This window comes from Aphidius gifuensis, linkage group LG4 (assembly GCF_014905175.1).
Source record: "Aphidius gifuensis isolate YNYX2018 linkage group LG4, ASM1490517v1, whole genome shotgun sequence".
NCBI classification, from domain to species: Eukaryota; Metazoa; Arthropoda; class Insecta; order Hymenoptera; family Braconidae; genus Aphidius; species Aphidius gifuensis.
Window position 1 is genome coordinate 8,980,932 of NC_057791.1, and position 16,493 is coordinate 8,997,424.

General features: G+C 30.8%; 1 protein-coding gene across 2 annotated transcripts; it reads left to right on the forward strand.

The window, feature by feature from the left end:
• The first annotated feature begins 114 nt into the window (after nucleotides 1-114).
• On the forward strand, nucleotides 115-16,182 carry LOC122854975 (disintegrin and metalloproteinase domain-containing protein 10-like). 2 transcript variants are annotated; one of them, XM_044156037.1, is made up of 10 exons: nucleotides 115-711; nucleotides 830-1,067; nucleotides 1,144-1,291; nucleotides 4,551-4,669; nucleotides 4,752-5,752; nucleotides 8,895-9,063; nucleotides 9,166-9,503; nucleotides 9,589-9,716; nucleotides 9,856-10,105; nucleotides 14,512-16,182. In XM_044156037.1, exons 2-10 carry the CDS (start codon nucleotides 974-976, stop codon nucleotides 15,607-15,609), a joined length of 3,345 nt encoding a protein of 1,114 aa, XP_044011972.1. In that variant the 5' UTR covers nucleotides 115-711; nucleotides 830-973; the 3' UTR covers nucleotides 15,610-16,182. The 2 variants fall into 2 exon arrangements, with proteins under 2 accessions (XP_044011972.1, XP_044011971.1); XM_044156036.1 differs by having other exon boundaries at nucleotides 834-1,067; nucleotides 14,512-16,159.
• Nucleotides 16,183-16,493: the final 311 nt, after the last annotated feature.

Here is a 16,493-nt window from a genome sequence, read left to right on the forward strand (position 1 = left end):
AATCATTTACTTTATTTTATAAAAAAAAGAGGGCACTTTCAACTATCATACACTTTATGTAGTATCATACGTATGATTGTATGATACTCCGAAAATCGTCGAATTACCCATCACCGATTGTATAGCTGCCAAAAATTTTTTTTTTTTAGAAACATTCATAATTTCATTGGAAATACACAATTGCTAGCTGTATACCCTGCATCTTTCAACTTTCCGTTCTAGTATTATTACAAGAAAAGTACTACGATGATTCGGATTCATCGGTAATTAAAAGTGATATGTGGAATCCAATAAAATCAAAATCCAGACTATCAATTCGATTGTATAAAATCACTTGCTACAGATAACATGTTAGCTGGTGTAGTATGAATATTATCTTCCTATATTTTCTGCTAAAGTATTTGAATATTAGAAAGATTTTATGTATCTATCACATATTTTTGTTATTGTTGTAATGAATATTAAGTACTTAAATTATATTATGATAACCTCAATTTCACTCGTGCTAATCAGTAACAAAATATTTCACAATAAAGTAAACTTTTAAAGCTATAAAACAGAACGACTGATAATGAATCCAACTTTTTCCTTTGTCGATCGACTACTAAGTAAACTTATTTTATCGCGACCTAAAGACTATTCCACTTTTTAATAGTTATATTATAAAAAAAAAAAAAAACAAATTCTTGGCTGGTGTTTTATTTTAAAAAGGTAGGTTTAATTAATTGTTTATATAAGCATAATTATCGAATGACCAGAACAACATATACTTTATGAATTGATATCTAATACTAACATTATAAATTGGGTTTTATCTTATTTTTTCAAGCTAGACAGAAATGCTCGTGATGAGTTATCAAAAAATAGTGTTAGAATATTTGTGCCAAGCAATACATTGGCACAGTAAGAGTATAAAACACAGCATTAAAATCCTGAAGTCGTGATATTTTATCGACGAAGGCAGTGAATCGCAATGTCATTTGCCGTGATAAGTCAGTGGGCTTTTTTGCTTTTTTGGCTTGTTCTAGTTCATGCCTGGCCACTTCATCCTGTGCCGCCTCATAAAGGTAAGTATTAATGATAATGATCGAGTTATAAGAATACAAATGCGACGATAGTAATGTATCATTGTATGATTAACAGGAATAATTGAAAATACTTATGTTGGTTATTACGAAGCTGCTTGGTATGACACAGTGATTTTAAAGAATCATCGAAATCGCGCTCGTCGAGATACCATTTCTACTGTCGAAGATCAGCCTCTTGTTTTTCATCTTCGAGCACTCGATAGGTATGCAGTCTAAATAATAAAAAAAACTTTTTTAAAACGTGCATTTTTTTGTAAATTTTATGTAACCGTGTTATAGCGATTGAGTAAAATTAATGCAATGTATTTTAAATACAAGAGTTTTATTTATATACTTTTATTGTAAGGTTTCACAAAAAAAAACCATTAATAGTGGTTAAAAAGTGGTTGAAAATAGAGTTGAAATTTGGAAAAAAGGCTATGTATATGTATAGTAACTATTGGATACGCAATGATACGTCACCGATAAATGTGACGTGTTGTCCCGTGTTGTATGGGATATCGGAATCTTGCCCATTAAGGGATTACCTCGGCCAGTCACTAACAATGAGAATGCTTTGAAATTTGCACAGTAGATTCTTGAAATACTGATACATTTTATGTAATTTTTTGGTAATTGTTTGGAAGCTCGTTATTTTTTTATTAATTTTCAAAGTTGACAACTTTTAACATGGGCTCTTATGGAGAATACGATTTTTGTCAAAAAAAAGTCCATTAAAATACCGATATCTTTAATCGAAATAATGACATCGTCAAAAAAAAACTATTGGGTTATGAAGTGAGACAAAACAAAACATATGGAAAAAAAATTAAAGAGGTTTGGAGCTTAGTTTTTTTATAATTAATAATTAAAGTATGAAAAAATTTATCTAATCGAGCAGTATATATGACGCATGGAGGTGAATAAGGAGTGTAAGCTTTGCTTTTTTACTGTGTTAAAGCATAGTCTGTCACGGAAGCCTCAATTTCGGAGTAAGTCAGTTCGAAAAACTACTAGCTGCAGCGCTGACATCAGCCCTTGACCAAAAAAAAAGACCGAACAAAATATTCTTATTCACTCTAGCCTGTACAACTATGTTTAAAGATAAAAGATTACACGTGATACTGTCGTTCGAGTCCGATCCCAGCGCCCTCATTTACTCCGAAATGTCGGCTTCAGTAAAAAAGCAAAGCTTACACTCCTTATTCACCTCCATGATATGACGTCTACTATATTCTATCATGCGCTTGGCGGCCACCGCCATTGTGGCGCGTAACGCCAGTAATACCACACATGCCACATAGCCACAGCAGCTATATCATACACTAACAACCGCACTTTCAGTACAACCAACTGTTTTTTTTTTTGCGGTGTTTCACGATTTACACATTTTTTTTAACTATTGAATAAATGTTTAAAAGAATAAAAAGTTGATCAATTATATTTCAGGGATTAATAATATTAGATTATTATACAATAATTATTTCAAAAAACTATTGTTTTATCGAAAAAAAAAAATAAAAAATTCATCTTTTTGAGGTTGGCATCCCTTAAGGGATTACCTCGGCCAAATTTTGGGGTATAGGAGAGGGGGTAAAGCCTATGTTTAATACATTGGTCCGAGAGCCATTGCCAACCTCAAAAAGATAAAGTTTTCATTTTTTTTTTTCGATAAAACAATAGTCTTTTGAAATAATTATTGTATAATAACCTAATATTATTAATCCCAGAAATATATTTTATCAACTTTTTATTTTTTTAAATATTTATTTAATAGTTGAAAAAAATGTGTAAATCGTGAAACACCGTAAATAAAGAAAACAGTTGGTTGTACTGAGAGTGCGGTTGTGTTAGTGTGTATGATATAGCTGCTGTGGCAGTATGTGTGTATCAATATGGGATTTATTACTGGCGGTTTTAAACCTACGCGCCACAACATGGCGGATCACAATTCGGTGTTGCCAAGCGTACATTAGAATATAGTAGACGTCATATATGCTGCTCGATTAGATGAATTTTTTCATACTTTAATTATTAAGGGCTTTCGTCGATTTTTTAAAACGAAGAGTGAGACAACATTTTTCCTGTGTTTTTTGTCTTTTTCGCACTCATAGAAATATTGTGTTTCTCAAAGTCATCCGCAAGAGGTCTCTAGAGATTTTTCAATAATTCCTCATAAAAATCAATTTTTTCATACTTTATTATTAATTGTAAAAAACCAAGCTCCAAACCTTTTTTATTTTTTTTCTATACGTTTTGTTTTGTCTCATTTTATTACCCAATAGCTTTTTTTTCACGGTGTAACATTGTCGAATAAAGATATCGGTATTTTAATGGACTTTTTTTTGACAAAAGTCATATTCTCCATAAGAGCCCATGTTAAAAGTTGTCAACTTTGAAAATTAATAAAAAAATAACGAGCTTCCAAACAATTACCAAAAAATTACATAAAATGTATCAGTATTTCAAGAATCTACTGTAAAAATTTCAAAGCATTCTAATATTTAGTGACTGGCCGAGGTAATCCCTTAAGGTGTTAGTAAAGTATAAATAGTTAGAGACCAATATAATTTATAAAAATCGATTCTATGCAAAAAAATACATCTATTCATCACTTTTTTTTTGTCCTAGATAACTTTGTTTATTTATAATAAATTATTAAAGTTGCTATTTTTTTCGAGGTTAAACACGGTGGGATAGGGGATTTTATTTTTTTTCGAGTTCAACTTAACGTGTTACTTGAGTAAACTTGAGACCTCTGGCGGATGGCGTATTAAAACATAATATTTTCTATGAGTGCGAAAAGGATAGAAAAAAGAAAAAAATATTGTTTCTCACTTTCACTCATGTATTTAGACAAAGACAAAAATTTATTTTTCTATACTATGAACAAAATATTTTAGGTCAGAAAATTATTATTTAACTAAAAAATTTGTCTTTTTTTCCTCTACAGACTGATAGTTTTTGAGAATTCTCGAACTTTTAGTTTTGTATGAAAGTTTAAGTTGAACCCAAAAAAAAGTAAAATCTCTCTATCTCACCGTGTTTAAACTCGAAAAAAATAGCGACTTTAATAGTTTATTATAAACAAACAAAGTTACCTAGGACAAAAAAAAAGTTATGAATAGATGTATTTCTTTGCATAGAATCGTTTTTTATCAATTACATTGGTCTCTAACTATTTTGACTTTACTCGAGTAACACCTTAAACTTTCATATAAAACTAAAAGTTGGAGAATTCCCAAAAACTATCAGTCTGTAGAGGAAAAAAAGACGAATTTTTTAGTTAAATAATAATTTTCCGACCTAAAATATTTTGTTTATAAAATACAAAAATAAATTTTTGCCTTGGTCTAAATACTTGGGTGGAAGTAGGAAACAATATTTTCTATTTTTTTTTATATTTTTCGCACTCATAGTAACACGTTAATTGACCTTTAACTGACTAAATATTTTATTTAGCTATTTTTTTGATATTTGCAGACAATGGACGATGAGACTTATACGAGATACAAACCTATTTTCACGTGATGTGGTTTTTGAAAATACAAACGGATCAATGTCTTTCGATCCATTACATTCATATGTTGGCACAATAAAAGGTAAAAGTGTATAAAATAATTTTTATCATATGACATTTGAATCTTCAGATTACAATTTTTGAATTATTAAAAATTGTTTCAGGAGACGATAAAGCCATAGTACAAGGTATCGTTACAACAGATGGATTGTTTGATGGCTCGGTTATAACACCAGTTGATGAATATTATTTTGAACCAACTAGTAGATATTTAACACGAGTATCAAACAATGATGAGTTGATTAACACATCACCGGCCTATCATACAATTGCATACCGAGCTTCAGACATAATTAGTCCCAATCTTCCACGTCAATGTCGAAGCTTTAAATTGTACCGTTCCACATATCGTACATTAAAGCTAAATAAAACATTGAATCAAGAACACAAAACAAGCAGCAAGTTATTCAAGCCTTTCTTTAACCAACTTTATGACTTGAAATTTAGTCATGATGATGGTTATTATTCAGAAGAGAAAAACTCATATAATCATTCCACGACGTATGATAATTATAAAATTTTTGGAAAACATAACAATCCAATAACACGACATTTACAAAAAAGAGCAATTATTGATCCGCAAAAAACAACGTGTATGCTTTATCTTCAAGCAGATCATCAATTTTTCGCACGATATGGAACAGAAGAGGCTTGCATTGAGGTTATGACAAGACATGTTCAAAGAGTTAATTCAATATATAAACGTACAGATTTTAATCAAGATGGTAAAGCTGATAATATTAGTTTTATGATAAAAAGAATCAAAGTTCATAATGGTGATGCACTGACAGATGCCAATTATCGGTTTTCTGGCAATTATGGAGTTGAAAAATACCTCGAGCTTTTTTCGGAAGAGGACTATGATGCATTTTGTTTGGCTTATATGTTTACTTATCGAGATTTTGAAATGGGAACATTGGGATTAGCATGGACTGGTGACTTAAAAAATGCCGGTGGTGTTTGTGAAAAAAATGGTCATTATCGGGGTAGTATGAAATCACTAAATACTGGAATTGTAACATTACTTAATTATGGAAAACACGTACCACCAGCTGTCTCACATGTTACTTTAGCGCATGAAATCGGTCATAATTTTGGTTCACCAGTAAGTTTTATAATCCACTTAACTTAAACATTATGGGCAAGACCACGATTTTCGTGGCGACAAAACTTTATGACTGATTTTGAAACGTCATTCTAAGATACATTTTATATTCAACGGTCGATATCTCAAGAACTATTCAAGATATTCAATTTCTATTTAGATTATAATATTCCTCGGGAAAAAAAAAAATAATACTGGAATATCTTCCATGGAGTATAGTTGAAGATGTCGCTTTTGTCCACATCTCTGTAGAGTGAGTATAAGCAGAGTGGAGCCATAGATGATTTTTACCTCGGAAGTGACGGAACCCCCTTATACCCACTCCATACGGCGTGCACAAAATGTCGGACTAATAGGACCTCTGTGGCTTCACTCTGCTTATACCCACTCTACCTCTCTGAATATCCCCGAAGATATCCAACTATCTATATCTATAGCCAACGACCTATACTAGAAGTTAAAATCTTGAATATATTCAACGATATTTGAATACACGGGAAAAAAAATTTCTGGCTATGTCTAGATCACGCCGATACGGACCGAGCCCGATCAGAAAGCAGATCAGATTCAGACATATGCAGATTTTTTTTCCAGGTAATCAAATATCGTTGAATATATTGAAGATTCTAGCTTCTAGTATAAGTCGTTGGCTATAGATATAGATAGTTGGATATCTTCGGGGATATTCAGAGAGGTAGAGTGAGTATGAGCAGAGTCTTATACCCACTCCATACGGCGAGCACAAAATGTCTGACTAATGTCGGGCCTCGGTGGCTTCACTCTGCTTATACCCACTCTACAGAAATGTGGACAAAAGCGACATCTTCAATTATAGGGATCTGACGGCTTTGGTCGCTCACGCACACATTTATTGTGTAAAAGCTTATCTGTGAGGCAATATAGCGCATTATAAACGATTTTACTATAGTATGTTATGGTCAACAAACTATACCATATAAAATTTTTATAATATACCATACAAAATAGTTATCCCAGTCGCTCGGGATAACTTGCGGATAATTATGTCGAGAATAGCTATCCTGAACAGTATGGTGAATATAGCTTAACTCAGTTACTAGTCGCGAGTTCGGTTCCTGTAACCGAACTTCCATTCAGCGTAACTTTGTATAGTTGTGACAACCAGAAGAGTAGTGGCATTCGCCAGAAATTTTTTCGATGTATATTCCGTAGAAGATATTCGAGTATCATTTTTTTTTCCCGGGTAACTATTTGAAAAAAAAAAAAAAAAAATTCATATCTTCTTATCTCGATATCGCAAAAAATATTCGAGATATCAAAAATTCTTCTCGGCAATAATTTTTTTATTAAAAAGACCATCTTACATCAGTCATAAAATTTTGTCTCCATGGATTTTGTAGAATTGCCTCATTATGTAACTTCAAGGTACAATTCGGCCAAACTAAGAGTGCAACTTACAACTCAACTAAATAGTTAAAAATATGGAGTTTTAAATCTAATTTCGCAAAATAGAGGACAATAAATTTTTGTTTTCTTCTAAATACTTGAGCGGAAGTGAAAAACAATAGTTCTCTAATATTTTGTTTTTTTCGCACTCATGAAAAATATTATGTTTCTAACAGACATCCGCTAGAGGTCTTTAATTTCCCACGTAGAAAAATTATATCTGAAATATATATCAATCATATCTCAATTATATCTCAATTTCGACAGATATGGAGGAGATATAAAAAAGATATCGAATATATCTGAATAATATATATTATTTTTATATTTCTGGTAGAAAAAATTAGTCATATACATGTAAAGTCGGTCGGTGCTCACAAATTTCTACAGGGTATATATTTCTACCAAGAAAATATCCAAATTTTATAACGAATCAATTTTTCAAAAGAAAAAAAAAATTCTAAATGTAAAATCATAAAAAAAATTACTGGTTCTTCAGGTGAACTATCTAAACGAAAAAATATGGAATATATATGGGGCATTCCAGGTCAAATCACCGAGTCATCGGCCTGACCCCTACCGATTCACTTGAAAATTTTTTTCTAGGTGTATTTTGGACCAAAAAACGACCTTTTTTTTTTCAATTTTTTTCCACCATTTTTACACCATAAAATAATTTTTTTTTTTCCTACTATCGAGTATTTCCTAAATTAGACCAGGTTTAAAATTCTGAAATTTTTCCCATATCATCTCGAGGTAAAAACAAGTCACCTATAAAATTTTGGGAATGGGCCGAGAATAATTACTAATTTTTTTATAACTGATTAAAAAAAAATGTTTTTACGAATTTCGAAAATAAAATAATTTTATAATGGTTTCTTGTAGAGAAATCAAAAATAAAAATAAATGATATCTTGATGAATTTTTTCCCTATATTTAAGGATAGAAAGATAAAAAAACTGCGATGCTTAAAATTCAAATTCAAAATTAAAATTCAAATTACTTTAGGTGTAAAAATGGTGGAAAAAAATTGAAAAAAAATAAGCTCGTTTTTTGGTCCAAAATACACCTAGAAAAAAATTTCCAAGTGAATCGGTAGGTGATTTGACCTGGAATGCCCCATATATATATATAGAACTGTTTTCGCAAGATCATTCCAAATATTTTTTTTAAAAGTAAATATATTTTGGATCATTTGTATATATATTTTGAATCTTTTTTTTAGATTCTATAAACCGATTTCGATATATATATCATAATCTATATAAAAAAGATATGCAATATACATAGCATAGATCTGCAGAATATAAAAAGGAGATATAAGATATATATACAAATGATCCGAAATATATTTAGTTCAAATAAAAATCATTAGAAATATAAAATAAATATAAAAATATACACAAAGAAGATATGACATGTAATTATAAAAACAACTATGTAACCACCCGACTTTACATGTATATGACGAATTTTTTCTACCAGGAATATAAAAATAATATATGTATATTATTCAGATATATTCGATATCTTTTTTATATCTCCTCCATATCTGTCGAAATTGAGATATAATTGAGATATGATTGATATATATTTCAGATATAATTTTTCTACGTGGCAGAATTCTACCTCAAATAACACACAACTTTTCATTATTATAATTTTTAATCAAAGTATATAAAAGATACTAATATTCATTATTGACAACTAATTGCAGCACGATCCAGAACAATGTACTCCTGGTGGGGAAGACGGAAACTTCATCATGTTTGCTCGCGCAACTAGTGGTGATAAGCGCAATAATAATCGTTTTAGTCCGTGTAGCTTAACCTCCATTGATCCTGTATTGAATACAAAAGCTCGTTCACCCAAAGGATGCTTTACAGGCAATTTATTATTATTATTATTATTATTATTATTATTATCATTATTGCTGTTGTTGTGGTGGCGGAGTGGTGTAACGTAACGATGATGATGAAACTTTTCAGAACCTCAAGTATCTTTGTGTGGTAATGGAGTTGTAGAAGATGGGGAAGAATGTGATTGTGGATGGGAAGATGATTGTCGAGACTCATGCTGTTTTCCTCAACGTCGTTATCCATCATTTAACGAAAAACCCTGCACTTTAACACCTGGATCAATCTGTAGTCCCAGTCAAGGTCCGTGTTGTACAAATGATTGTAAATTAAAATTTGCCGACAAATGTCGGGATGATAATGGCTGTCGGGATGCTAGTTTTTGTGATGGCAAAGCACCTCATTGTCCTCCATCCATAAACAAACCAAACAAAACAATTTGTAATCGAGAATTTGTTTGTTTTATGGGGGTATATTTTTTTCACATTTTTTATAACAAATTTTGTTTATTGTGGTTTTTAATTTAATTTTTTTTTTTTTCGATATAAATTACAGGAGTGTACCGGTAGTATATGCTTGGCATATGGTTTAGAATCATGTCAATGCATTCCAGAATCAAATGATCCTTTGACTAAAGCTTGTGAGCTCTGCTGTCAACTTTCAGGTGGAAATCAACCATGTCTGTGAGTCTGTTTTTTTATTAACTTCCATTTTTTATAGTGGCAAAAAGCATTTTTTTTTTTTTTTATCAAAAAAGAAGTGAAAGAATTGAAAAAAAAAATTCGTTTCGTTTTTTTTTTTTTTTCAATTCAATTTCTATAGATCTTCATTCAGTTGGAATTCTCCCCCATACGATGTTCCGGACATGTTTTCAAAGCCGGGAACGCCATGCAATAATTATAATGGATACTGCGATGTTTTCCAAAAGTGTAGAGAAGTTGACCCGAATGGGCCTTTAGCAACATTAAGAAAATTGTTGCTTTCCGAAGAGAGTTTAGCTACATTCAGACAATGGACTATTGAACACTGGTACGCTGTTGCTCTCCTCACTCTAACGGCAATATCATTTGTGGTAAATATATAACTTGAAAAAACTTACTTACACGCATACCTTTCTCATTTAATTTACTTGAAAAGTTTTTATTTTTAATTTTTTTCTCTTATTACATAAATTCAAAATCCTTAAATTAACAGAGGCACTACATAAAATCATCATCAGTTATTAAGTGTAATGAATGTAAGTTTCGAGCCTGTAAGTTCTCAGTTACATTCAGAAATTGGCACCTCAAAAATATTCCGTAGATTTTTTTAAATCAACTTTTTTATATTCGTTTATTTATTGCAAATTATAAATTATGTCAAGAAACGCGTTCAGTTTTTTTTTTTACTTAACCTGTCAATCTGCCGTTAACCAAACTCCATGAAGATTAGAGGTCCTCTAGTCTTCATGCAAAACTCTAACGCTCCGCCGTAAGGTTGCTTATCATTTTTTTTTTTTTTTTTTAGGCTCATTTTGTAAATGAAATAATTGTCTATTTTTCATTTAAAATTTTATTCTAAAATTTTGTAGTTATGCTTAAACTGATCTGCGGAAGAAAGAAAGGGTAAAAAATGGAAGGGGCAAGTTGTAGAGATGGTATTTCTGGCGGTCCACTGCTGTGAAAGAAATAGGTGCGTTCTTTCACTTGCGAGTATCCACTTCTAGTAATCCTCTTCTATTTTTCTTTCCCTTTATTCTTTCGACTTGCGTGAGATCGGAAGCGCAACAAAAACTTTATTCGGAAATTCGTTATTGCGCTTCCAATCTCACTCAAGTCAAAAGAAGAAAGGGAAAGAAAAATAGAAAAAGTTTATTAGAAATGGGGATACCCGCGAGTGAAAGAACGCACTTAAACTTTTATTAAGGATATTCTTTCATGGCGGACTTTGGAGGTGGGAATCCGCCAGAAAATATATATTTAAAAAAAGGAAATATATACTTGACCCCACCTGGTTTTTTCAAAATAAAATTTCAGTATCAAAGACATATATTTTACATCAGGTGCACCTGAACGAATTTTTCATGAAATTTCACGTGATTACACTTTAAAAGTGTACTCAAATGCCAACCTTACATTTATTACTTCTTTATCCAGAATAATATAAATGATTCATTGATGAATTTCACGTTGTAATATCATATAAAAGACTATTTTTTAATTTTAGTATTTTTCAGTATTTATTATTTACTTTTGTAGAAATTTGTACGTGGAACCCTGCTTTTTTCACGTTGTATTCCGAATTATTCACGTTTGAGGCATTGATATTCACTGAGTTCACATATATAATACGGAATCATTCTAATTTTATTAGATACCACGTGATTTTAAATTTTTTTTCCGTTATAACGAAAAAAAAAACTGAAAAAACACGTGGTGACCCGGTAAAATTAAACTACGTCATAAATCGCAACGTGAAATGGAATCTCTTTAATTTTACTGTGTTACCACGTGATTTTTTATTTGTGCTTGTCCTTAATATTTTAATTTACTAGAGTTGTGGGCGGCCGCAAGCAGCCACTTCCGTTGATCAAAAAAAAATTAATGAAATTTTTAATACAAAAAAAAAAAAGGAGTCAAAACAATTTTTATTACCAGTATTAGACTATGTAACTCGAGCATAACAAAAAAATTTACTCCAAAATGATTATATACAGATGCATGGTGCCTTTAATAATGAAAATGTTTTTGATTGTTTTCCTATTTATTTGAAAAAAGGGCAAGGGCTAATTTGTACCACTTAAATCGGAATTTGTACTACTAAAATCACAATTTGTACCTGAATAACAATAACACAGTATTGTAAATTTAAATTCTGGAGTCAACTATTTTTTTTTGTAATATTCTTAAAGTACGAATCTACACGGAGAGAAAAAAATATTATGTTCTACTATGCTACTGTAGTATCGGTGGATGTTATCGGATTTTTGATAAGATATAATATTTTTTTTATATTTTTTATTATTTATTTTATATATTTTAATAAAGGCACATAGTAAATTAAATCATTTGTAATCAAACTATGGAACAAGATTTTTTTTACTGAAGACATAGTCGAAAGTACTAACGAAATCTCTTTTTTTTAATAAACTGTAGATACAAAGTGCTATGTGTAAATTAATGTTCATTATGTTAGCATAGTAGAATTGACAATTGACGCTCGTTAAAATAATCATTCGGTACCTAAATTCAAACAATGTTATTTATACTACTCATCAATTTTAAAAAATACGATTCCCGATTTAATTTTTATTGTGTGTTTTATATTAATTACGATATTTGAAGCGAATTTTACTATGTTCACATGGTAAAAAATGCAGAAAGACGAAATACCAAACAAAAGAGTCAATTTTACGTTAATTCCAGTTTAGTCCCGTAGCTGAGCGGTCTAAAGCGTATCCGACACCACGTCAATACATACTTCGTCGGTTCGATCCACGCTCAGAGTGTGAAAAAAAAAAAAAAAACAAAACAAAACAAAAGCTTCTGCGTTAATAATACAACAGAAAAGAAATTGACAAATTTGTAAAATATTTTTTTAATCAAATATATTTTTGACTATACAACATAGTACTTTTTATTTTAAACATGGCCATTTTTACGATTGAGTATTATGATACTTACTACGTCTGATTAAAATTCTCAAACATAGTAAAACTCACTGTTTACATGATAAATGTTGCTAAATTTCCCAAAACATCCACCAGTACTATAAAACATAGTAAAATCCAGTGTTTTTTTTTAGTAAAACCTAATATTTTTTTCTCTCCGTGTATTGCCTTCATTGATTCAAATAAGCTCAATCCTTTTCGAGAATAAAAAAAAAAATATCCATCTTTATTTATTATCTGAGGTGCCATGCAATTGTTAATGAACAATTTTCGTGATCAAACAATTTTTTTGTTCATATCTAATTAGCCTGGGGTTGATGGAATTAGAATAAACTATTATATGGATTCTTTTGGAGTTTATTTGGAGAATATTGGAGCGAAGTTAATTTTCTTTAGAAGTTAACAGTATCTAATTAATATTAATTGACTAAGATTTAGGGGCTCATGCAGCCTGAATTTTTTGAATTTTCAACTTTTTTTAAGTTTTTGTTTTAAAAATTGATAGATATTTCTTTGAAGAATTATGATATGCAAACAAATCCCATTGAGAGTTCTTCAATACTCTTTTATTTATAACAATCCAATTAAATTATAGTGAATCATTTGAAGGTTATGGGCATTAATATTTTTTGATAGATAAAATGTTGATAATCACATATGTCAACACACACATACATATGTATATGCAATTAGCGCCACCTATACCAATTTATACGACATGCACGTGATCAATCTAAACTCCAATCAAAATGTGTACAAATTATTGCGGCAATCAAATTTCAAATGAGAGCTAATCAAATTCAAATTTCAGGCGGCAAGTTTGAAATTCATCAAGCACCGCCATGACACCAATGCTTTTTTTTATATAGGATAAAAATAAATTGCATGTAATTTATTTGTTGAATAAATGAACGACTAAGGATAAGCAGTAAAAAAAGCAGTAAAAAGCACTAAAAAAAAAAAATAGAGCTAAGGAATTAACGGCAACGAATCATGTGGTAAGCAACATTAATTCCTTAGCTTCATCTTTTCCTTAGCTACTGCTTTTATTTGGTATTTTATTTATTCATTTGATAAATAAAATTGATACAATTTATTTTAATAAATTGAAATACCAAGCCAAAAAAATTATGTGGTAAGCAACGTAGCTATATAAAGTAACCAATTACTCATCGTCATTAACTCCTCAGCTATATTTCTCAAAATAAAATAATAGTATATTTCGTTACAAGTGCCCACTCAGAGAGTGTGCTCTCAACGAATTTGGAGGGGCAAGCACGAGCCTTGGCGAGTGTTTCCCCTCCAAATGAGTTGTGAGCGGGCTCTCTGATTGGGCACATGTAACGAACCATATTTTATGTTACTAGGGACAGTGGTAATAATGTGTGAATTTCTAAAAAGCGCACTACCCCTCTTGCGCTTTGGAAATTCACACATTGTTCCCACTGCCCTTGTAACATAAAAGATATTTCGCAAATAGCCGAGGAATTAATTTAAAATTCAACACAATTCATTCAGTTCTATCCTTTGAAAATTAAGAATTGTCCAAACCATTGGACAATACTTCTACCGTTTTTCGAGCGTGCAGGTCGTTATTGCATCCAGAACCTCAATTAGTGACGATTTCGAATACTTGACACTTTTTTTGTAAAGAGAAAACTTTTTTTTTTTTTTGTTGAGATAGATAATATAAACAGAAAATATAACAGATGAACTCACACAAATTCAATTGTTGTGTGACACAAATTTGACTGTTCTTTGTCTACAAAAAATTATTCTTATTTCGTCTATAATTATCATTAACAATAGTTTTAATGATGTTGAAACAGATAGCAGGCATTCGGTGTCTCGGCAAACAGCCGGATTTCAAGCTCAAAACGGTGACAATAATTCATAGTCCAACAACAGAAACAGTTAGACTGCCACCTGATGGTGCTGAAGGCATAACAATTCACCCCCCTGCAGTTCGAGCTAAATTACCGCTGAGTAAAAAAGTTCGTGAAAATCGTCATCATGTGAAACAACACCATGGTAGAAGATACGAGGATATGAATATACCAGAGAATACTAGAAACAACAGTAAAAATACAATGATCAAAATTATTACTAAAAAAAAAAACCGAAAAAAAAAACGTGTTATGCCAGTTCTTATCCAAGAACTAATTAGAAAGCCGATCGTAGAACAATCATCCTTACTTTTTATCCAAACTGATGCAAACCCACTATCTATTGCAGAGACGGCAGAAAAAACAATGTCAACATCAAGTAAAAAATTGGCTTGTAAAAATATAAAAACCAAAAAGTGTAAAAATAAAGAAGTTATAGATTACTCAAGAGCACAGTCAAATAAACATAGTAGTGTTGTTAATAGAAACGCTGATCCAAAAAAAAAAGTAAGATCTTGGTTGTTGGCATCATCATCGCACTCTTGCAATGAAATTTTAAGAAACAGCAAATCCTCACCAGCAAATCTTACGTCTGATGATTCTGGTGCAATACGTAAAGTTTCTGCACGACTTTCTGTCATAGCAAAAGCTAAACGAAGAATAGGAAAGCCGACTTCTCACACATGTCTGCATGCAAATGAAACAAAGAAACAACATGTGCGATTACAGATAATCTACAAACCACCATTTAAGCTTTCAGTACGACTAAAAAAAAAGGATAATTTTGGGCTATCACCTATTAATAATCAGTCAGTTCACTTATCGAAAAACCCCCAATATCGCACGGCCATGCTTGTCCGTACAGTAAAAGTAAAAAAAAATCAACACAGATCTACAGACGAACAAAAACCAATGGATCCAACGACTAGTGTCGAGGCTTCGATGGAGGTTTCCAACGCATCGGTGAATCCAGATATTGATACGGTACCATCTGATCTTGAAGTTTTACTTTCAAAAAGTGAATTCCTTGCTGATAAATGAGGTTATCAATAATTAAATGAAGAAAAAAAATATAACTCAAAGATAATTTTCTATGGAGTTGAGTTGGTTCAAATGTTATATTGAACTTATAAAAATTGATACGAAGTTGGGGCTTCACGCAAGACCAAAATGAGATTTAAGTGCAGTTTAGCATATCAGATTCAGGCGTCGCGAATCATTATGCAGTCGAAAGTCATTTTCTCGATAACGCACCATAAATTAATTAAAGATGCACACGAGACGAGACGAGATTTGATTGATTCTCGTCTCGGTCTCGTCTCGTGTAAAAAAAATTAGAGTCTCGTCTAGTCTCGGCTGTATAAATAAAAAGTAAACAAAAGTAATTTTTTTTTTCTTTATTATCAATACAACATTTTTAAATCTATACATTCTTGTAACATATGCATATAAAATAATTTTTTTTTCTTTTATAACATATGAGTTTACTTTTTAGTTTTTTTCTCAATTATTAATTAACAATGAATATTGCATTTATTTTAACTCAAACAATACGTATCGATTGTACTGAATATAAATTAAATAAATAAATCAAGTTTGAATTTAAAAAAAAAATGCTTAGTTATACTTTAATTCAAACATATATCATTAAAATGTTCTTTATTAAATTCGTAAGTCTAAATTAAAATATAATGTACTATTATTTTTTTAAGTTAAGGGAGTTTGAACAGCACTCGATTATCTTTAACTTTTTTTTCAATTTTTGGAGTAGGTTTATGAAATAGTTATCTATCTTATGCCAAAATTTCAGAAGTCCATCCCTGCTAGTAAAATAGTTATTAATGTTTGAAGTCAACAACTTTTAACGTGTACGCTTAACAGATAGTCAAAACAAATTTATTTCTATAGTGAAAACTCTGCTACAG

What these genes read in the sequence shown, in the direction of transcription:
- LOC122854975 (XM_044156037.1), top strand. Translation starts at nt 974, where the DNA reads ATGTCATTTGCCGTGATAAGTCAGTGGGCTTTTTTGCTTTTTTGGCTT. An exon ending in ATATGTTGGCACAATAAAAG is followed by an intron (nt 4,670 to 4,751) that starts GTAAAAGTGTAT and finishes AAATTGTTTCAG; the next exon opens with GAGACGATAAAGCCATAGTA. An exon ending in AATTTGTTTGTTTTATGGGG is followed by an intron (nt 9,504 to 9,588) that starts GTATATTTTTTT and finishes TATAAATTACAG; the next exon opens with GAGTGTACCGGTAGTATATG.